Here is a 22014-nt window from a genome sequence, read left to right on the forward strand (position 1 = left end):
AAGGGAGGTGCGGATCAATCAGGCACGACATACTCCCGTGGAGGTCTCGACTGTTGACATCGCGTCGCATTCCCCACTCACCATCATCAACTATCAACAACATGTCAACAGTTACGCCATTTACGCCGCGACCACAGCGGCATAAGAACCAGTTAGGCCTCTCAGATGCAGAGTACAAGCGCGTGCGTTTGTTTCTCGACTGGTGGCGTGGCTGATGGCAGATGACAGGCACGCTCGCGTCGGTCCGGCGCGTGGGTGCCGCGGCGATTCGCGAGGAGCTAGAGGATACGCCAGACGCGGCTGCGGTTGCACTCGGTTAGCTGCATTGAGCTCCTATGAAGCTAACCGCAGCGGAGGTGCGCATCTCTGAGCGCGCGGAGCGCGAACGCGAGCGGCCAGATAGCCGACGGAGTGAGCGGCCAGCATCGAGGTATAACGTTGAACGTGACGCACGTCCATCATCGTCAGCCTCTGGGCACCGCGATCCACGAAGGAGTGTTGAAGGACATGTGCGCGAGCGTGATCGGGAACAAAGGGAACGGCGCGACGTGCGACGCGAGCGTGTGATCGACGTCGAGATCCAGCAAGTTGAGCGCGAGGCCCCCGTGCCCAGCAGCCCAGTGCCGCCTCGACGCCTTCTCGACGGCGTGCCGCTACCTGTACAGGAGGCGTGGGTGTGCGAGGACTTCATGTACCTTCTCCAGGGCGTCGAGGGGAGCCTCATAACATATGCGGAGGGGTACGACCCTTTGGACGCAGAGCAGCGGCTCAAGGGCGCACGATGGCGTGTCGATCCCAGCCTTGACCCGTCGCTCCTCTCGCTCGTTAACCGCCTCCTCCCACTCGCGACTTTCTTTACGTCTGTCGAAGCGTCGATCGAGCAACGCAACTCGCCCGAGTTTGGGATGGTATCTCATGCGCTGGGCAGTGGCATCCGAGGCATGCTCAAGGTGAGCGTCCAAGTCTGGGCTAGCTGACAACAGGAATACCGCGTCCTCACGGCCCAGCTCGAGTCGCTGTTCAACTCGTCCTCCACGTTCACTCTTCAGACACTCTACTTTCATCTCCACCCGACGCTACACACCATGTCACTGCTCAGTTCTCTTTGTCTCGCCCTCGAAACGGAGGACGACCCAGCTGAAAGCGAGTCGGACGACGACGATGACTTCGGGGGCATGGCGGACGAGCTCGGCCTCGGCGGCGAGGGTCTCAAGGGGCTCATGAAGAACCTCAAGGCACAAGAGGCCGGAGGTTTGATAGGTGGCGGCGGGCCGGTGCTCGGCGGCGAGGTGCTCGGCATCATCTGCGAGCGGGAAGCAACGATGAGCGGCGACCCAACCGCCACGACACTCCATTCCCAGCTCCTCCTGCACGCGTCGCAGCCATACTGCCGCATGCTCCTGCGCTGGATCACGACAGGATACCTCTCCGACCCGTTTGACGAGTTCATGGTCAAAGAGAGCGGACACATCACCAAGGGCGTGTTAGAGAGCGACTACATCGACGAGTACTGGGAACGGCGGTACACGCTGCGCGACGGGTCGTCGCTCGCGGCGCCCAAGGGCGGGGGCGGCAAGGCGCCGTCCTTAACGGGCGCGGTCCCCGCCCCGCGTACCGGCACGAATCGCCTGCCTGGCGGCGCGTGTATCCCCGCCTTCTTGCAGCCGTGGAAGCACAAGATCTTGCTCGCGGGCAAGTACCTGAATGTGATGCGCGAATGCGGGATCGACGTGAAAAAGGAGGCGGCCGGCGACGCCGACTGCCCCATCGTCATGAATGAGGCCAAGTTCTACCGCCGCATCGAGGACGCGTACATACACGCCAACCAGAGCCTGCTCAAGCTGCTCGTCGAGGAGCAGGAGCTAATCCCACACCTCTGCTCGCTCAAGCACTACTTCTTCGCCGACCAGAGCGACTTTCTCACAAACTTTCTCGACCTCGCCAGCGGGGACCTCACACGTAAGGCTGCCAAGTCTGTGTCGATTGTCAAGCTCCAGTCGCTTCTGGATCTCGCAGTGCGCAACCCGGCCTCGAGTTCGTCCAATGACCCGTACAAGGACAATCTCAAGGTCACGATGGCGAGTCAGGGTCTGTACGACTGGCTGCTCAAGATTGTGTCGCACCAGGGCTCATCAGCCGAGGGAGACCTCGACTTTGGCCTCGGCGTCGACCTCGACAAGCCCGAAGGGACACTGATGGGTATCGATGCCGTTGCCTTTGACTACAACGTCAAGTTCCCCCTCAGCCTCGTGATCAGCCGTAAGGCCGTGACCCGCTACCAGCTCATCTTCCGCTTCCTCGTGCACCTGCACCACCTCGAGGCTGGCTTGAGCGCCATGTGGCTCGACCAGAAGGGCGCTCTCTGGCGCGACACAACCGGCAACGCCGACATGGAGGCGTGGAAGGTCCGCGTCTGTGCACTCCGAGCGCGCATGCTGGTGTTTGTGCGCCAGATGCTAGCATACGCAACCGGCGAAGTACTCGAGTCGAACTGGCGCGCGCTCGAGGCCAAGCTCGCACACGTCAGCACTGTCGACCAACTTATGCGCGACCACGTCGACTTCCTCGACACGTGCCTCAAGCAGTGCATGCTCACAAACAGCAAGCTGCTGAGCGTGTACGCAAAGCTCATGCGCACCATCGCTGCCTTTGTGTCGTACCAGGACCGCTTCAGTCGCACGCTTACGGGTTTCCGCGCCGACCCACTCACAGAGAGCGATGCGGCCAAGGCTGAGGCAAGATGGAACCTCCTCAAGAAGTTTGAGGTAAACTTCAACCACCACACGAATGTGAGTTGTTGTTGGCTTGATATCGCAGCTCGCAGCTCACACCAGCTCCACCTAGACGCGGTGACGTACCACGCTGGGTCAGAGAACGTTGCGCTCCTCGCCCTCGTTACGCGCCTGCATCAGACAACCAAGCGGATCTAAGTACATGAGTACAGTACTAAACCGGAGGGGGTGGGGGGTTGCTTGCGAGCGCGAGTCCCATCGAGGCGCGGCGGCACAGCACAAGCAAAGTGCCGCCGTAACCGACGTCAGCGGCGCTCGCGCACAACGTGACACGCCGAGATCGGCGTCCCGTTTCAGGTGCTTGGTGACGCTGGTGTGACCATGCCGAGAGCATCACGCATCACGCGTGTCACCGCTCCAGGTCGTAGAGGTCAACATGATTTGGTGTATCAGTATGCAACAAACACTAGCCTGTCTTAGCAGCAAACAATAGCCTGTCGGATCAGCCGACGCTGCCACCGACTTGTATCTGTAGTAATGTACTGTAAGAGTCCGTGTTTCACCCAAGTGCTGGTAGTGCATCGGATACAGTACATTCCTCTCTCACAATCACATGCGCTACGACACTTTTCTAGTACGTCGCACCCATCACCATACATCGGTATGTCCACCTGTACAGCACTACTACACCGACGAAAACTACGTGGTATCACATGGCAGAAATTGGACTGGCCGTAAAACTAGTATGGTGCTGTCAAAACACTTCGAGACACGACAGGCCCGCACCGAGTTGGGGCACGGGCATAAAACCCAAGCACGAAAGAAAAAAAAAAACAGAGGCAAGTAATCTACAGCGCTGCTGCTGCCTTGCGGCGCAGGGCGCGACCGGCCGTATCGACGAGCCGGCGGACATGACAGGGTGCGAACACGGGACGGCACTGGCAAGTGGCAAATCCGAGATGGGATCACTAGATTAGAAGCACTGCTGTCAGCAAAGTATAAGAATGTACGACTTGCCTTGAGCTTCTGATCAGAGCGCTTGTTGACCTTGCGGTCGACTGCACGTTCGAGTTGCGCCTTGTACTGCTGCACCTCATTGCGCGCGCCCTCGAGGCGCTGGCGGTCGGCTATCCGCTCGTACTGCGCGTCGGCAAGCTCGTTCTTCATCTCGACCACGTCGCGGCGCAAGCTGTCCCGCTCGCGCTTGAGCTCGGTAAGCTCGCGGTTGACGTCGTCGACGCGGACCTTGAGCTTAGAGTTGGTCTTGCGCAGCTCGATCAGGTCCTTGGTGAACGCCTCGTTGTTGCGCTGCTCGGTTTCGAGCTGCGACTTGAGTTCAAGGAGTCTCTCCTCGGTCTCCGAGATCTGGCGCAGCGCCTCCTCGCGCTCAGTGAACGCACGGTCGCGCTCGACCTCGGCGTTGGTAGCCACGCTGTCTGGCCGCACTATGGACGCATGGGATGCGGATCTCGCGTTGTGCCCGTCGTGCGAGTCGTGGTCGTACCGTGATGACCGCGCACTCTCGATCGAGCCCTCGTGGTGCGACATGCGTGGGAGCGACGAGTTGGTGAGCGTGGGCGACATGATCGCCTCGCGACCAGCTGGCAATGGCGGCAACGGGGCGGTCGGGGGAGGGCCGATAGGTGGCAGCTTGGTGCGCGAGCTGCGAGAGTCAATGATCGACGTCTTCGAGTCGCGGTTGCGCTCGACCTGCTGTTGGAGCTGGGCGTTGTCGGCGGAGAGGGTCGAGCAGCGCTTCTCGAGCTCTGCGACTCGAGTGATGTCGCCAGAGCGCTGCATCTCGTGCTCGTCGCGGATCTTGGACAGCTCAAACTTGACCTGGTCGGCGCTGATCTTGAGTTGCCTCTTCTCGTCCTCTGCAGCGGTGAGCGCTTTTTCCATCTCCTCCATTGCCTGGACGACAATGTTGTGCTCCTCGAGAGGAATCAGGTCCTTGACGTCGGGGCGGTTGGCCAAATCCTTCTCCGCGCGCTCCTTTGCCTCGGTGGCAGCTGCAAGCTCCTCGCGGATCGACTCAAGCGAGTTAGCGCTAGCCGTGAGCTCGCCCTGCAGAGCACCAAGCACGGCGGCGTGCCGTTCTTCAAGCTCTGCCACCTTCTGGTTGTGTTCCGATGTCAGGGTGTTGCGCTCCGTCTCCTGACGCCGACCAGTTGCAGCGACCTCCTCCCAAGCAGCATCCAGAGCCGTGCGGAGCTCAACAGTCTCGCTAGAATCGGTCTTTTGACGTGCCTCGAACTCGTCCATCTTGGTCTTGTGGGACGAGTTGAGCTCCTCAAGCTCGCGCTCGTGCCCCTCCCTCGCCTTGTGGAGCTCCTCGGACACAGACTTGAATGTCTGCTTGTGAGTCTGTTCAAGGTCGTCCAGAGCGAGCTTGTGCTCCCTGAACATCTTCTGGATCTCGTTCGAGTGATCTTCCCGCAGGCGCTCGATAACCTCGTCAGAGTTGAGAGGGGAGCCATTGGTGAAAGCAGAGCTCTTCTCAAGCGACCGCTTGAGGTACTGGATTTCGGCCTCACGCTGGCGCAACTGTGCCTCGCGGTCGGCGACAGTTTTTTGGAGAAGCGAGAGGTCGATCTCTAGCGACTGAACAGAGCGGAGAGGCTTCAACGAGTCGAATGGCATCGACTGGCGCTTGGGGAAGCGCTCAGCCTTGGGCGAGCGTTCGAATGCCATGCCGTTGGATGGAGACGAGCTCCACGAGTAACGCGGCGACGACGTGGCGTAGGCGTAGCCCGAGAGGCCCTGAGAGAGGGAGAGGGGTCGCAGCAGACGGAGCTGCTCGGACCGCGTAGAGTTGCGGAAGTCGCCTGACCGCGACTGGGCGTACGGAGAGCGCATCATGGCCTGGTGCAAGGGGTCGTCGTGGATCTGCGGCGACACGGCGCGGCTGGTGAGCTTTGGCGTCTGGAGAGCCGTGTCGGACTCGCTCGAGTCGTTGCTGGTGCTTCCGCGCTTGTTCGGGGAGTCAGGAACACGAGCACTATCCTCGTCCTCGAGCTCCTCGTCCCGCTCGCTAGGAGGCTCGAGCGTCGGGGTTGCAGGACCGTGCTGAATCTGCTCCAGACGAGCCTCAACCTCCTGCAGGCGCGCAATGAGAACCTCGTTGTCCTTACGGAGGAGGTCGACCTCTGACTCGGCGTCCTCAGCAATCGTTCTTAAGACAGGCGGCGTCTCGGGTGGTGTTGACGGGCCTTTCTCCACAATCGTGGAGAGGTCGCGCCGGCTGGTTGAAGGAGCCGTCTCAGAGTGCTCCTGGAGGCGGGCCTCGAGAGTCTCGATGCGACGGTCCCGCGTCTCGATCTCCTCGAGCAGCATATCGACGTTGGGCTGGCTGTCGATCAAGGAGAGACGCTCCTCGAGGTCGGCGATCGCCTTTTCGCGCTGCTCAGCCTCCTGCTCGTACCGCTCAACGAGTTGCGCGAGCTCGGCACTGCGGGCTTCAGCGGTGGCAACGCGTGCCTCAAGCTGCGAGATGTATGTGTTGCTCTTGACTGACTCGGTCTTGAGCTGCTGGATCTCGGAGGTGAGGCCGGTGATCATCTCCGTTTGACGGTCGTCATTGTCGGTGAAACCACGGAACTTGGTCTCGAGATCGCGAATGTAGGCCTCGGACGAGTCGTTGCGCTCGGTGAGCTTGGCAATGCGACTCTTGAGCTCGGTCACATAGGCCTCGTGCTCGCTCAGACGCTCCTGAGTCTTAGTGAGATCCATGGCCTGCTCCTCGTGTGCCTGTTGTGCCAGCGCAGACGATGCACGTCCCTCAGCCAACTGCGAAGTCAAGGAAGCAACAACTTTCTCGTACCTGTAAAAAGTCAGCTTCCCAGCCTAACCCCATTTCCAGTGTACCTCGAGGGTACCTGATGAATAGAACTCACTCCAGAACGACGGGCTCAATCGTCTCGTTGAACTGCCGGAGCTTGTCGTCTTCGTCCTCAAACTGGTCGGGGTCGCTCAGGGCCACAATCTCACGGCATTTATGGAAGTATTGGTCCTGGAGCTAAAAGAGGGTCAGCTCCCCGTGCCTGCCAATCGATCCACCACAGCCTGGGCTGCCAAGGGCCACGACCGCGGAAACCGTTGATCCCCAACAGGCTCGGAACTCACATGACTAAACTCATCCTCCAGGTCCGTAAGCTTGTCTTGAAGCTCGGCTACTTGGCGCAGCAGTGCTTCCTCGTTGTTGGCACCGTTCGCGCCACGGCTCCGGGTTTCACGCGGACCCTCAGTCTCTATCGTTGCAAGCTTGGCACGCAGTTTTGTGACCGTGTTGCGCAAGTGGTCGATGTCGTCCCATCCAACTTCAGCCTGGTTCTTCTGCACAGAGTTCTTGATCCGCCTGGCTCGCGATGCGTAGTTGATTGTGTTGAGCGTCTCGCTAATGTTGTACTCGAGTGGAGAAATACACGCAATCATTGTCGTCATCGCATTGCCTCCAATGGAGTCTGAGGGGTTAGCATCGAAAACTCAAAACCATCTTAGCACTGCTATCAACGTACCTTGGAGCAAGCGTGTGAGCTTCGAGTCGCGGTACGGAATGTGTCCCCGGTTCTTGGCAGGTTCGGAGAGGGCCGAGATGACATTTCCCAGAGCAAGGAGACCACTGTTGATGGAGATGCCCTCCTTCATGCGTTCTCCCTGGGCGGCGGTGCGCTTGAGGCGCTCCGAGCCGGCCAAGTCGACCATGTTGAACTTGCTCGTTAACACGACCATCTCATCGTCGCAGCCGCGGCCCATGGCGCCGACGTGCACGCTGTTGGGACGGCCTGCTCCGAGTTTGCCGTAGCTGGATGGAGGCCCGCGGGAGAAGACTGGGGTGGAAGAGCGGGATCCGCCTCCAAGCATGACGGAGTGCGGCCGGCGGCCATTGGGCGTTCGAGGCCCGTCCTCGCTGTCGTGAGAGCTGTCAACGCGACGCGACTGGATAAGGGTGAGGGAGAAGACGGCATGGGATCGGGACGAGGTGGCGTTCATATTGGTCTCGCCGGTGCGACGACGCGTCGAGCCCTCCCGCAGGAGGGTCATGACCTCGGACACGTTGGAGACCTTGATCTCGCGAACACCTGACCACACGATGCGCCCGTCCGCATTCTCGCGGATGGACACGGGCATGCCAGTGTTCGCCAAGAGGTCAATCATGTCCTCATTGTAGAGCTCCAGGAAGGATACCCGGCACTCCCAGGAAGCGCCTGGGCCCGAGGCCAACCGGATCTCGTCTGCGCGGCGAAATACTGTCTCCACAGTGCGGGGAATGAGGCCAGCTCTAGAGTCGTCCTCCAAGTCCAAGTAGTCGGCATCCTCGCCCGTCGTACCCATCGAGTACGACTTGCCAGAGCTTGTTTGACCGTATCTGGGGAGCGTCAGCGAAATTACCTTGCCAGGAAGGGAGTGTCACGCGTTGTCAACGCGCTAGGCGCTTGGACCGTTGGGCTGCCGATACTCACGCCAAATATGTCACATTGAAGCCGCGAAGGAAGTCCTCGATGCGGTCTTTGGACACGACATCGTACATGTCCATCTGCGATGCCTGCTCGCCCATAACGTGATCGAACGCAAAGGTGGGATGGCGCTTGGCCGACGACACGATCGTGTTGGTGCCCGCGAGCACTGCTGGGTCGACGCTGACACGGATATCATTCTGCGAGATGGGGTGCACGAGCACCTGGCGGTGGCGAGGAGCAATGGTGGGGTCTGCTGGCTCCGATGGTCGGATACGCAGCACTGGATGTCAGCAACAGTGATCTCGACATGGACCCCGGGCGATTGGGGAAAGACGGGTGGCGTTGACCGACTTCAACCCCGTGTTCCCCCCGACTGGGTGGCCAGTCGGGCAGCACAGGTTGATAGTGGGTCGCCGCCATAAAAAACGCACCGACGCGAACTTGACCCTTCTCTGCGTCGTCGCCACTTGCGGCCGTGTTTGAGGTCACCGTGTCGGCCAAGCTAGGCATCGCCATGGCAATCTTGTATCGACCAGATGCAGACTGGGGGCGAGGGATGGACGAGGGGGTATTGGGGGTGGGAGAGGCCACAAGCGACGCCCGGCGGCGTGGAGTAATGGCCGTGCCCGACATGGCTGCGGGCCGCGCGGCGGCGACGGGGGAAACGGGTGGGCAAGTGGTGATCGGAATAGGTCGCGAGGATATGAGCTAGGTGTTGAGCGCTGCAGCTAGCAGAGCAGTGATGGGGAACGTGACGAGGATGGCCGCCGTTCAAGGGTATGTGGGCGCGGGATGGAATGTGTGGGCGCGTGGGTTGCAAGTGGAACCAAGAGTTTGTCTGCGCAATGTTTGTATGTCGCTGTACGCGTGTCTTTGGCGAGGCTCGAGTGTGGGGGAGGGTGTGGGGGAGATGGGTGATGGGTGATGGGTGATGGGTGATGGGTGATGGGTGATGGGTGATGGGTGATGGGTGAGATGAGTTTGTTGTTCAAGGTGAGAGCTAGTAGCGAGTAGGGGATGTGGATTGAGAGGAAGGCAAAGAAGTGATGGTGCGGACCGGGACTGGTGGAATAGGGATTGAGGGGTTTCCAGTGAGCGTGCGAGTTTGCTTTGATTTGTTTGCAGAGTAAATGTAAAGGTGGAAGTGCACCAGGCGAAAGAGAGAGGAGTGAAAGGGGGAGGGGGAGGATGAATGGATGGATAATGCGACGACGAGACAAGCCAAGACCAAGAGAAGTAGGTACTGTAGGTTTGTGCTAGTGTGTGAGTGTGAGCGTGCGTGTGCGTGTTCGTGCCCGTGTGCGTGCCCGTGGTGTGTGTGTGTTCGTGTACGGCCTGTAGCCCCTGAGAGAGGAAGACGAGGCCGAGCACGAGGAGAAGGCAGGATATGGATGGAGATGGGGATGTTGGATGGACGCGTTCAAGGATAAGAGGAAATGTCGCACTGGCAGGGGAAGGGTCATACTCTCCCTCTCTACTGTTGCAGTTGTAGTAGTAACAAGTACCCAGTAACTGTCAATGATCGAAACTCTCCTTTCCCTCCCCACTCCCTCAGTAACCTTGGTCGTCCTGTCTTTCCTGGGGGTGGGATGGGGTGGGATGGCAAGCAAGCCAAGGGTCACAGTAGGGGTTAGAGCAACCGAGGGGGGGGGGGGGTACACCCACTGAGATGAGCTTCAGGGATATTTTACCCACCCCTCAGGGTTTGGATCAATGATCACAAAGACCTCCTTAGCTCCTTAGCCTCTGTCTCCTCTGTCTTCTTGCTTTATTCACTTGTAGCCTTAGTTTGGATCACTTTCGTAACCTTTTGTAACCCTTTCAAGGCCCACCTCCCTGTCTAACACCATACCACCATACATCATCATACATCCCAGAATCACTCAAGAGGACGCCACTTGGCCATCTGCAACGTGTAGCAATTCAGCCTTCCCCGTGTGCTTCAGAAATACAAGTCTGTACAAGCTCTGGCTTACCTATAAGCATGCTCAATCCTCCGCGCCATGCCATACGTATGCGTATGTACTCTCCAACTCTCCTTGCTAAACAATCAACTACGCCAGAGTCAGAAATGACAGAGTGCAGCTAGTCTGACACGTCTGATACACCTTTAATCATTTCTGGAACCCAGACTCTATACTATGAAGCAAAGCTATCAAGCGACCAAGACTCTCAGGGCGCCATTAGAACCCGACGGCCCCAGTAAGTTGGAGCCGATCTCTGTCGCCACCCCAAGCACCCCAAGAACGGTTCAACGCCACCGCCACCCCTCCCATCCCCCGAACCGCCATCCGCTTGGGGTTTCGGGACGGTTATCCCATCCCATTGATCACCTCAATACTTTCCCACATGCCACATACCTCTCTTCACATTCTTCAATTTTCGTCAAAGCGTCAAAATACTTACTAGTCTACGCGCCTCCCTTTGATATTAATAAGACGTGCCATGCTCAAGCCCCCTAAAGCCACTTACACACCCAAGTTCTTGGTTGACTTTTTTCATTTTGCGCAAAACGATACACGAGCACGTGCAAGCTTACATCCCTGTCAGTCTGCAGTCTGGAATCAATGCCGAGAGCTGCACCCTCTTCTCTCACTTTCACATGCGACCCAATTCAAACAAACGGCTGCCGCACATTACTGCCGTATCACAGTCCCGCCCCCCGGCTGCACCGGCTGTTGCAAAGCATGACAAAGCGGTACGCCATTTAGTCAAAGGAACATAGAGGGCAGGCAGAGAGGAACGGAAGCACTGCAGGATCAAAGTGGGGTTCAAGCGGCCACCATTCAACTCGGGCCCTACTCGGGCCAGGAACCCGCAACAGAGCGGAAGAATATCCGCATATGGCAAGCCGATATTGGCAGCACTAAACGCATCCCAACATCCAACATGCGACAACCCCTGCTTGCACCTCCGTTGCACTCTGTTGCCAAAGGGCAAAGCTCAGACAGGACACAGTACAAGGCTTGTTTCGTGTACAAAGCCTCCTCTGCATCAAGTCTCTAAAACGCGCAACACACAGTCGCATCCTTGTATCTTCTTCCCGCGCTTCGGCCTCCCGGATCACCCTTCACTACTCCCCTTCTAACCCTATGACGCGCTCCATACCCTCACCGTCCCTCACGCCAACGTCCTGACCGAGCGCCTGGTTCACCCAGCCTGAGCCGGAGCAGAAGCTCCTGCAGCTCAACAGAGCCTGGCGCGGCATGTTGTGACTCCACCCTATCGTCACCCTCTCCGTCGAGCAGGAGTTGGAGATCGGCCTCTTCAGAGGTCTTCTCTGTCTGCCGATCAAGGGATTGCGTCGTACTCGTGCGCAGGGAGAGTCGTTCCAACGCGTGCAGCTGTTATGTTAGTACACAAACCGTTTGCCGCCTTCAAGGAAGTGGCTGAATGGGATACCCGACAAACCCGGCGGACACTTACGAAGACAGCCTTCTTGTCAGACCAGTCCTGTCGGATCGTCGACACGCGAATCGCGGCGTTGGCCACGGCCATTGCTCCCCGTTCGACTTCGGCAACTGTCTTTGCCAGATCGAGGATGAGGGACAGCAGCGCCATGAGAATCTTGAGCGTGACTTGATGCCCAGGTTTGTCACTCAGCAAACATGCGCGAAGGACGCGGTTCAGGATGATGTTGTGATACAGTACAAGAGAGTGCGCCGACTGCAGCTGTGACAAGGAGCCAAGTTGGGCGATGCCCTCGTCCTCGGCGTCGCCGCCTGCCTCATCGAGCTCAAAGTCAAGGTCCTCGTAGTCGTCGTCATACTCTGCCCCAGGCGTTATCGGACGCGAGTCGGTGCCCGTGACCATGGCCCCTCGACGGCGCAGCTTGTCCAGCCGCTGACGCATCACGTCCCAGTTGTGTCCGACAGCCGTATCGAGCACGTAGCGGCTCAAAGACGAAACGAACCACGACATCTCGTAGCGGAGGAACAGCGCCGTCTTCTCCGCTTCAGAGCCAGCGGGGAAGGGTCCATGCTGCGCTCTAGTTGGTAACCTAACTTGCGATGACATCCGGGTGTACGTGGCATCCGCACCTGTCTTCAGTGGGGAGGCGTCTGGTGGGGGAGAGGGTCGAAGTACGGAGAAGTACAGCAGCCGCAGGACAGCGTCAACACGCGACAGCCGCAGCAGGAAGTTGTGTATTCGCTGGTACTTGTCCATGATGTTGGTCGGGAGCAGCGTGGCAATCGCGGTCGGCGGCGAGTAAACCAAATAGAGAAAGTCAAGTGCTTCAATGGCCTGTGGATTGAGCCAGCGAGCTCGTCGCCCGCCCTCGGTTTCGTCAGGCAGGGAGCGAACGGCGAACGAGACGCGATCCTCGAGGTTCTCCCAAACTGGTCCCTTGTTGCACAGGTCGGCGATCTCGTCATCAAGCAGCGCCGTGCGCAGGGCGTACGCGAGCTCAGAGCCACCCGGGGGCCACTTCGTGCGATCGCTAAGGCCGAGCCCGAGGCCAACTCCCCAGCTGCTTTGAGATGAGTCAGAACCTCCACCATCTAGTCCCAATCGAGCGCGAGTACGAGCACGGCGTCCCAATCCTAATGCGCCTCCAGCCCCGGCTTGGTCCTTGCCGAAGAGAGCCGCACCTACCCGTTTCGAGAACCCGGCATCACCGCCAAGCCAGAACGCCTTGAGAACATCGAGGTGATCCAGGAAGTGCAGGTCGTCGATGTAGAGGGAGACGAGAGAGCGTGAGATCAAGGCCGCGTGGGCTAATAAAGGCGCTAGGAGGTGTGACGAAATGTATAGTTCGAGAGTGGGCGAGTCACTTGGGAGCAGAGGCTCATCCAGGCCGGAGTGGCGCTGGACGAACGCGTCGAGCTCATCGAGTGGTGCTGGGACCCACAATGAGGCAGAGTTCTTGGATCCCATGTGGCCACCTGGAGGGAGGTTAAACACGGCCCAAAAGTCGGCGTCCTTGTCTTTGCCAGTAGTGGACTTGGATGGTGACGATGGGGCACTTGGATCATGGGAGGAAGGTGGTGTTGGTGTGTACACCGTGCGGCGCCGAGAATGGAGACTTCCGATCGAGGATGCCGAGATCGTGCGAGCTCGGAGCGCCGAGGCACCCCGCCAATAATCGATCTCGCGCTGCACGCGGCGAGCGTGTGAACGCAAATCGTTAGGCGGACTGGGATAAATCAGAGTAAGTCGCCTTTTGACCTACTCGTCAACGCGGCCCCAGCCCCACGACGCGCGGATTGGCCAGTCGGTCGAGCATAGCGGATGGAGACCCTTTGACGCTTCCCGCAACGCGCGCAGGCTGCGACCCGCTTCAAACAGCGCACGCCGGTCGTCGCGGGGCACGAACGCAGGCATGCGACGGGCAGAGAAGGTGTACTCCCATCGTACACCGTACCCATCAGTGGGAGGAAGGGCCTTGCGCGTGATGCCCAGGTCGACCCACGGTTGCGCCTCTGGGTCTTCGCACTCCTCCGTGCGCGAGTCGTCCTCTAGCCCAATCCATTGGTGCAAGAGGTCAAGGAACGGCTTCGAAGCGTGTGAGAGAAGGTAAGCTAGTGAGAGAACGACATAGCTGCGCTGCTGCTCAGTGGTGGCGGTGGAGATATGTGCAACAAGGTGTGCGTGTAGGTGTGTGAGTACGGAAGCGGGCCGCGCTGGAAGACCGATCGGTTTGACCGTGTCGATGGGCTAATGTCAGCGATGACGCACGCCAACGTACCCAGCACATAACCTCGCACAGTGTAGCTGTGAGCTCACGAGTGCCAGCCAAAGCCGCGTCGCGTCGCAGCCATGGCGCACTCGGGTCAATCTCTTGAAACGTAGCCTCAACTCCGGCGGCGAGCCGGTCCTTGACATAGGTCAAGATAGTGGAGAGAGTGTAGAAAAGGGCGTGATGCGTGGGAGTGAGTGGTCTGCTGTCAGCGCGGAAATTTAAGGAAGGTGGCAAGGCAAGGCGGCAGGGCGGAGGAGGGTGGGAACAGCCCCCGGACAGCGGCCACTCACGTTGAGCTGTGCTCCGACACGATGATCTCGAGGCGCCGGACAGCGGTCCCGATGGCAAGAAACTCGTCCATCACTCTGTCGTCAGCGTTCTTTCCTCGGCTCAGCTGACCTCTCAGCTGTGCGCCGCTCGAGGCCTGCTGGCCTCGGCCCTGTATCAGAGTACACGAACCCGCCACGGCGGGTCGACCAGCGCACTGTGCCGCTCAGCGCGGTACCAAGCGTCGCGCGCATGAGGAGATCAAGAACAGAACGCCCCGGTGCTGGCACTGATGTTGCGGGCGTACGTATCTTCGGGAGAGCGAGGGGCGGCTCGGAGCTGGTGTCAGCTATCCACACATCCACACCTGTCTCAGCGACTCACGTGACGAGAAAGGCCTCGAAAATAGTGGATTCAGAGAGGAGGCGCGCAGCTGTGCCGTCCCATGTAAGTGGCTGGTATCAGTTAGGCTGCGGGCGAGTTCGGTTGGCATACTTGTGACCTCGAGGGCCCAGCAATGGAGTCCGCGGCTGCGCTCCACTCCTCAACTCCCTTCCGCAGCTCGGTGGGTGATGGCTGAGCGTCTTCCACCTCCGGAGGAGCCCCGTATACCCCGACATCGAGAGAGGGAAAGATGCCGTTCCCGACACTCAGATCGAGCTCGCCGATATCAGGGAGTGAGGGAAGAACAGTGTCTTCTGGGATCTCAGGTTTGAGGACGGAGAAGGCGGGGACAGCCAGCACCCTCCGTCCCAACGTTCCGAGTAGGCGCTCGGCACCTGGCGCGTCTTCCTCCAGCGGAGGAAGGGTGAATGTCGGCGCCGTGTTCGGGCCGAGGGGGAACAGCCCCATGAGTGCTGCTGGGCAATGATGGCAATGGTGGTGAGGAATGCGAGGAAGGTAGGCAACAACAACACGCGGCGACGCGTAATGTGGAGGTACAAGCGGAAGTATTTGGAAGAGTGGGGCAGACCGGGAGGTACTGGGGTTGGTGAAGGTTGAGCTGCTCTTGCTCGTTCACTCTCCCCATCACTTCGAGCATGATCGCATGGTCACGCAACCTGTCCTGCACCTTTGCAAGTGATCACTCTTCTGTCTGGCGGCCAGTCTGCCGATTGTCTGGTAACTCGAGCTGCGTGGTTGGCGAGGAGCGCAGGTTCCAGCCCAGCCCAAAGGGTAGCATGGAGAGGGTCATAGTCACCGTCCTCAACCATAACTCGGGGGATCGATGGCCTGCCGCGGCGGCGTGGTTGGGCAATTGACAGCGCTCGGGTTGGAAGGCTTACTGTACCCACCACAGGACATCCCGTGAGCGCCCTAGTTGGCCCTTGGCGCGAGGGTGGGACAAGGGCGCCAAACTGAGCTGTGTCCACCCTCTTCGTGACTTGGTATTCATCATCAGCTTCCTCCCCATTCTGCTGATCAAATCTTCCACCCTTGTATCCACTTGTCGAACTTCCATGTAGTGACTAACCTCAGCACCCCGAAACGCCGGGTGGCCCAAGCGGGTGCAAGAACGGAAGGGTCCTGTGATACTAGGCCTAAGCGAGTCTGCGACTCGCCTCACTTAACCTCTTCACTTCGCTTCCTCTCCTCTGCTAACTGGTCAACCCACATCCCACTCCACGATCCTTCCACAAGCTTGCGTTGATGGCGAGACGGAACCGCCGTCGCAACGGCGGCGTCAGCGCGCAGCGCGCGCCCATGAGCCTGCGTCTCCTGACGAGTATGTACCCGCCTACATCGTGGGCAGACCGGTGGCGCTGACGATAGCGCGCTATGGCCCCTCAAAAAGGCCGTTGAACCTCAATGCTTCGTCGCGCCAACACCGTCGTGAGAACTGGGGCGACTGTGTTGCAGGGAACGAGCACCGCGACTTGGACACGCTCGTGAACGCGCTCAAGACCTGGTTCCCCTCCCTGGACAACGCGTTTTCGGACAGCGAGTGGGAAGATGTAGAGAGTCCGCGCAGTAAGCGTGCGAGCCTTGACCAGAGTTCCAGCAAGGGCAAGGGAAAGGCACGAGTGAGGGAAGATGACGATGAGGAGCGGCGTCCCTCCACCTCTTCGCTCCAGTCCGTGCTCGAGGAAGATGAGAGCGAGACCTCGGGTGTAGATGCCGATGTTTCGGCCGAGGGCTCGTCGCACCTCAACTCGACGTCGACCCTCACTTCATCTAGCCGCGACACCACCTTGCTGGAGCGGTACGCGCGCGGCGCACCGGCGCGGCAGATGCTGCCGTTCTCGCGCAACGATCACGGCGGGCGGTCTCCCGGCGCATCGTACATCACTCCGCGCTCATATCTGACTCTGAGCCTCAGCGAGGAGAGCTCACGCACAGCTCGACCTAGCTTCAGCACCCACCGCTCGCCTGGCGCGTCGTACGCGACCCCGCGCTCCGCACTCCCGAGCTTCAGCACCGACCAGACTGCGGCACGCCCGAGCTTCAGCTCCCAGCTTACGGAAAGGATGGAGAAGCCCAGTCCGGAACGTCCTAGCTTTTCGACAGAGCGCTCACTCTCACCCTTACCCTACACGCCCGAGCGCCATATGAGTCTTTCAATGGAGCACTCCATCGAGTTCACACCCATTGCGCGGCCCCTGAACCTCTCCCCCTCCATCTCACGCTCCCTCGCGCCATCGCCGTACTCCGACTACGCTGACGTGCCGAATCTCTCGACCCGGCGCTCTCTACACACGGCAGCGAGCTTCAGTACACAGCGCAGTGCAGCATCGGTGGCCAACGCAAGCATGGGCCTTGCGCTCCGGTTACAGCAAGTCAGTGCCTTGCCGACACTCACTGCACTGTCATCGTTCTCGTCCTCTGGGCTCCGGGGGTCTACTACACCAAGCACACTCTCTTCTCCCACCAGTCCCCCCATCACACCCCCGCGAGGTCGCACGGCCGGCAATGCCTCACGCCCGTACACGCCTGACACTCCCGGTACGCCCAACACGTCGAGCCGATGCACACCAGGCGGCACATCCACGTTCGAGTCCTCGTTCCCGTTTCCCACAGACACGTCGGCCGCCACGCCCTCGTCACTCCTCCCGTCGATGCCTTCACACATGGTGCTGAGCCCGTCGCGCAGCCTCAGCAGCTTTGCTACCACCAGCCCGCGACACAGCCTGCCGTCCAAGATGCTCTTGCATGACGTCGACACGCAGAGCTTGTCCTATTCAGGCTCGCTTCTTTCGCTTCCATCAGTGCCGTCCATGACGGGATTGGGCCCGTTCCTGAATGACCTGGACGTCATCTCACTCGGTGGAGGCACGCACGAGGGGACGTACGACAGCCACACCGACACCATCCCAGCGATCAGAGTGAAGGAGAATGGTGCCTGGGCGAAGGAAGCCGCTGCACGGAGCGTCAACGGTGTCGGTGTTGCTGGTCAGCGTGACACCTCAACTGCAGCAACCACAACCCAAGCGACTGGATCTGGCCGAACGCCCAGGACAGACGCTGAGGAGTACGCCATGCCTGTCTTCCCACGCCTCCCAACGCGCCCTCTCGCCTCGAGTGGCGACGCTGCCGATAGCGGCGGGCGCATGGCACGCACTCTGCGCAACATCCAGAGCCTTAGCTCGCTGCGTCCAACGGCCTCTCTGCAATCACTACGTGCCAAGTTTGGCAAGCAGCCAAGCGAGAGCGCTTCACGTCCCCGATCCAAATCAAAGGGCAAGAACCGTGCGACGCTCCCGACCTATTACAGCCGCGCTCCACCGTCCACGCCAAGCAAGTACCGTGGTGGCGTGCCGGGCTCGCCGGGGCCGCAACGTTCGGTGCTCCTCCCTAAAGAGCGACCAGGTGCTTCCCGACTCCGAGGCAACGGCAACGGCAACCCCAAGTCACCCAAGCCCAAGACCGATCTAAGAGGCAAGCTGCCCAAACCGTCCGCACGCCTGCGCCTCCGCCGGCCAAAGTCTCATTTGCTCCGCCATGAGGCCACGACGACGGAGGTGGAAGAGAGCGAGCGGCGGCTGCTTGAACACCTCGAGCTGCATGGGCAGCGCCGCGAAGGTCGGCTCAAGGCGTTGCGACTGAGGGGACTGTTGTGAGTACGGGTGAGGGCGGGAGCAGGAGTTGGAGGAAGAGCAGTGGTGAATGTGTGGCAGTGATGATGGGGGCGGCGTTGAGGCCAGCTAAGGAGGCGCGGCGGGCTACAGTCTGAGCAAAAGGTCGCCGCACAAGAGGTGCCCCGGCCCTGCATGCGGGAAGAGCGAGTGAGCAAACCCCAAGATGCGAGCAGCAACAGGAGGAGCCAGCGCGGGACGCTGAAGAGAATGGTTTTAGCCCTGCGGTTGAGGTAGGACAAACACGAGGAGGGGAGGAGTTTGGGGGAGGAAGGTTGTATGTCCGTTTACGAGCTGCGATGAGTGAGATTCACGTGTGTTACTACTCACAGCTTCTAAGCGTCAGTGTTTTCACTGGAAACAGTTCTAAGGCATTGTTTATTGAAGGTCCTTCTGACACCACTATCGATGAGAATGAGTCTTGTTGTTTCCACCTCATGGTCTCCATGGCCGCGGCCACCATTGGCTATATAAACCTCTCATCCGGGCAGTCTCGACCTCTCTCCTACCACACACACCTAACGTAACCATGGTACACGACTATACGACTCATCTCTGCCCTGGTGCCACCAACGGGCAGAACATTGGCAGTGAGTCTTCTGCTTGCCCGAGCTACAGTAACCCCAGAACCATGCAGCATCGTCTTCCCCCAGGGCCCGTTCGGGCCGTGGGTCTGCCAGTACTGTGGCATTCAGTACTAGCCAAGTAGAGCGGATATTGCATCAGAAGTAAGAGCGCTTTGCATGCAGACTTGGGGTTGATTTGGCGATGTAGACGGTTGAGGGTGGATAAACAAGATGACACTGCCACATGCGAGTACTTGTTTATCAAGCTACCATACTCATCATCGGGCCCAGCCTTGAAGACCATAAATGGTTCGGATCCTGTCTCAGTCTCTCCACTCACTCTCAACACTCCCATCTCAAGATGGACCGCGAAGTCAACCGCCTCTGCCCAGGAGCCGATAACGGCCAGAACATCTTCAGTGAGTACCCTGTGTAACCGCTCGTGCTTCTTGACATCAGAGTCTTGCTTCATTGTTTGGCCGCAGGGCCCCAACGGACCCTCTCACTGCAAGTACTGCAGGATCAGCTGGTAGCGCACCAGCCCAAGGGCCAAGTGGTAGCAAATCAAGTTTGGATGTATTGTGGCAATGCCTAACACCTGTGGCTCTGATCTATTCGACCAAAGTCAATTTCCCGTACCATCCCAACCTCATACAAAATACTTACGCCTCTCACGGCGCTGCATCCTCAATCTCCCGCCGCCGACCTTCAATGTCTTCCCCTTTTGTCGTCATACGATGACGCGTCGTGGTAGTTCTCCACACGTGTCCAACATATTCAAATTTCATCACTGCCTTGGTTCCATCTTCCTGCTCCTTCATCATCCCAAGACGCCGCGCAGCAGAGGACTAAGTGCTTGCGTGATGTCGACATCGTTTCCGGGCCAAACAAAATACAACATGCCTTGGCGGTATTGATTAGACTGATCCTCTGGCGAGCCGATGACACGGTGGGTCGAGCTCTTAAAATATCCGGGCAGACCAGAGCTGGAGCGTGTCACCGACATGGCTGTAATTAGTTGCTGGGGCGATCCTGATCCTATGCGCCCTCCACTTTCTGATCCAATACCATTTTCCAGGCGTGAGCAGTGAATCATCCACGGTGTAACAATGGGAATGGGACTCGGCCTCCTGGAACTCTTGGATATCGGCACGTCGACAATGCCTTCCGACTATGAGATCTGCAAAACAGACCCACTGGCACTAGGGCTGGACGATCCCGAGCTGGACGACCTCTCGGAGCCCAAAATTTGAAGCCGGTCTACACGCTGATTGATGTCGACTTGGCCGTTGCGGCCGTGTTCCGCCTCTGCCTACACACAACGCTCCCAGCCTCGGTGGGTTTACCCTTAGGATCCAGCTGATATCCAGGACGGCTTGTCGTGGTCTGACTGGCGCCAGCGGAAAATTGCGGTCGACGGACAGCGTATAGATCTTGTTCCCATAACCCTCCAGATTGATGCATAGATGCCCTCAGTTGATGGGGATGTGCGAAAGAACGGGACTCACACTCGTAAAGAGGTGTGAGTGCACTTCGCACTCGTACAGAGGTGCGAGTGCACTTGTCGCCCCTCTTACTCCTTCAGCTGCCATAAGTCTGTCGCGGATGGGTTTAATACCCTCACAAGTCGCATAATCCATTTCCTGATATCTTCCACATACCATGGACCTCCGCTTTCCGATTGACTATCACCCAAAGCGCCGCCAGTGGGAACCATTTTGCGCTGGCGACGGCAAGGGTAGCGGCTGGGACCGTAAGTTTCGCATAGGCAGCACTCATACTAGGCTACTGCGAGGCCGAGAAGTGGACAGACTCGTCGGGACTGCTGGTTTGCTCCGTGCGCCGCCGGCACTTGATGCAGGTTGTCATCGGATGGGACGGCATTGACGTCTACCTCGTGTTCCGCAGCAAGTAAATTACGGAACTACATTTAAGCCATAGGGGATGTGAACTAGATCATTGATGGAAAAATCTAGGTGGTAGGGAGCGGGGCGCGAGAACAATTACTGTAGCGCTCACATAGCCCAACTGTCCCTCCACGTTGCTATCGCTTCGGCTTGATGGAGACAGGTCGGGAACTGATTTCCCATTGGGGATCCAGAGGGTTGCACCCACCATACGATGTGAGATCTTCACACACCTACACAGCCTAGCCACTCGGGACTCGACGCATTTCTTGTTTAATCATGGCATTAACATCAGGAGCGAGCTGGGGAGATCCATTGTGAACCATTGGGGTGGGGCGGCCAGTGTTATCTTGGAATACCAATGGTTCGTCGATATTAACAATGGATCCCCCCATTACCAAACACTTTCGTCCGCCTTGACGAACAACTCAACGCCGCTGACTTCACAACATCTCGCCCTCGCTGGCGGTCTCCCACGTCGCGTCGAACGTGTTCAAAACGGCTGGCGACCCCTCCAACGAGTCCTCACTCTCAGTTCTTCAACTTTCTCTTCAGCTTTCTCTTCAGCTTCCTCTCCAACTCCCTCTCCAACAACACCACCAAGATAATTCCTACCTGACCGCAAACAACATGACCGTTTGGGTTCCTCCTCCCACTTGCAAGGGCGACGTCTACGGCACCAACACTGGTAGTAAGTACATCTCCCATTCTTGTCCTAACGACAGACGCGTGCCGCGGTGGTAGCCCTCCCAACGGCATCGGCGGATGGGACGTTTGCAGCTACTGCAAGCGCATCTTCCAGATCTGGGCCCTCACCGCACTCCCCGAGTAAGCGCTCAAGATGCGGCATTCAACTGCTGTCAACCCAAAGCTCAGTTTCAACGGCCAATCCAGTATATTTCTGAAAGTAGTAAAGAGGAGAGAGATGCAAAAGGGGTAGGGATGAGATACTCAGTTAGAGCGCGGACGACACTGATGACCTGCAAGGAGTCGCTCCCGCTTGGACCCATCTCCCTGCGCTGTTTGCTAAAAACGATGTTGACCTGATTCGAACAGGCGCTCCCGAAGGAAATTGATCGTAGAACAGTCAATTCTAGTCAATCGCGTTAACCACTCCGCCACAACACCCTTGTTGTTTGTGACGTCAAAGACGGGGTAGACCTCGAGCACCTTGGTGTCGAGCTTGAAATAACAATTTTTAGCCACGGACGAAGGGGTACCGATAGCTTATGATTAGGCTTTCAGTCTGGTGGAAGTTCATGCCGTCGCAGGGAGGCGACTGGGTGAGTTCTGATCGCCCAGAACGAGGGTTCGAGAGAGGCACACA

The 22014-nt window shown here is 58.7% G+C and overlaps 5 protein-coding genes across 5 annotated transcripts; 3 read left to right on the top strand and 2 right to left on the bottom strand.

Annotated features, from left to right (window-relative positions):
• Nucleotides 1–101: 101 nt before the first annotated feature.
• alp4 (uncharacterized protein) lies at nucleotides 102–2930 on the top strand (the record flags this gene model as incomplete). The annotated part of the gene is made up of 5 exons (XM_060601593.1): nucleotides 102–182; nucleotides 222–315; nucleotides 352–950; nucleotides 984–2789; nucleotides 2835–2930. 5 exons carry the CDS (start codon nucleotides 102–104, stop codon nucleotides 2928–2930), a joined length of 2676 nt encoding a protein of 891 aa, XP_060458071.1.
• A 770-nt stretch (nucleotides 2931–3700) lies between these two features.
• Nucleotides 3701–8824, bottom strand: CcaverHIS019_0504350 (uncharacterized protein; the record flags this gene model as incomplete). Its single annotated transcript, XM_060601594.1, has 7 exons — nucleotides 3701–3714; nucleotides 3746–6555; nucleotides 6629–6750; nucleotides 6858–7195; nucleotides 7250–8100; nucleotides 8195–8471; nucleotides 8623–8824. The coding sequence occupies 7 exons, from the start codon at nucleotides 8822–8824 to the stop codon at nucleotides 3701–3703; spliced, it is 4614 nt and encodes a 1537-aa protein (XP_060458072.1).
• A 2477-nt stretch (nucleotides 8825–11301) lies between these two features.
• Nucleotides 11302–14993, bottom strand: CcaverHIS019_0504360 (uncharacterized protein; the record flags this gene model as incomplete). The annotated part of the gene is made up of 8 exons (XM_060601595.1): nucleotides 11302–11535; nucleotides 11618–13328; nucleotides 13365–13849; nucleotides 13881–14073; nucleotides 14165–14239; nucleotides 14274–14480; nucleotides 14526–14596; nucleotides 14637–14993. 8 exons carry the CDS (start codon nucleotides 14991–14993, stop codon nucleotides 11302–11304), a joined length of 3333 nt encoding a protein of 1110 aa, XP_060458073.1.
• A 798-nt stretch (nucleotides 14994–15791) lies between these two features.
• CcaverHIS019_0504370 (uncharacterized protein) lies at nucleotides 15792–18199 on the top strand (the record flags this gene model as incomplete). Its single annotated transcript, XM_060601596.1, has 2 exons — nucleotides 15792–15867; nucleotides 15915–18199. The coding sequence occupies 2 exons, from the start codon at nucleotides 15792–15794 to the stop codon at nucleotides 18197–18199; spliced, it is 2361 nt and encodes a 786-aa protein (XP_060458074.1).
• Nucleotides 18200–20442: 2243 nt separating this feature from the next.
• On the top strand, nucleotides 20443–20695 carry CcaverHIS019_0504380 (uncharacterized protein; the record flags this gene model as incomplete). The annotated part of the gene is made up of 2 exons (XM_060601597.1): nucleotides 20443–20533; nucleotides 20565–20695. The coding sequence occupies 2 exons, from the start codon at nucleotides 20443–20445 to the stop codon at nucleotides 20693–20695; spliced, it is 222 nt and encodes a 73-aa protein (XP_060458075.1).
• Between the last annotated feature and the right edge of the window lie 1319 nt (nucleotides 20696–22014).

The sequence above is a fragment of the Cutaneotrichosporon cavernicola genome, assembly GCF_030864355.1.
Source record: "Cutaneotrichosporon cavernicola HIS019 DNA, chromosome: 5".
Taxonomy (NCBI): Eukaryota; Fungi; Basidiomycota; class Tremellomycetes; order Trichosporonales; family Trichosporonaceae; genus Cutaneotrichosporon; species Cutaneotrichosporon cavernicola.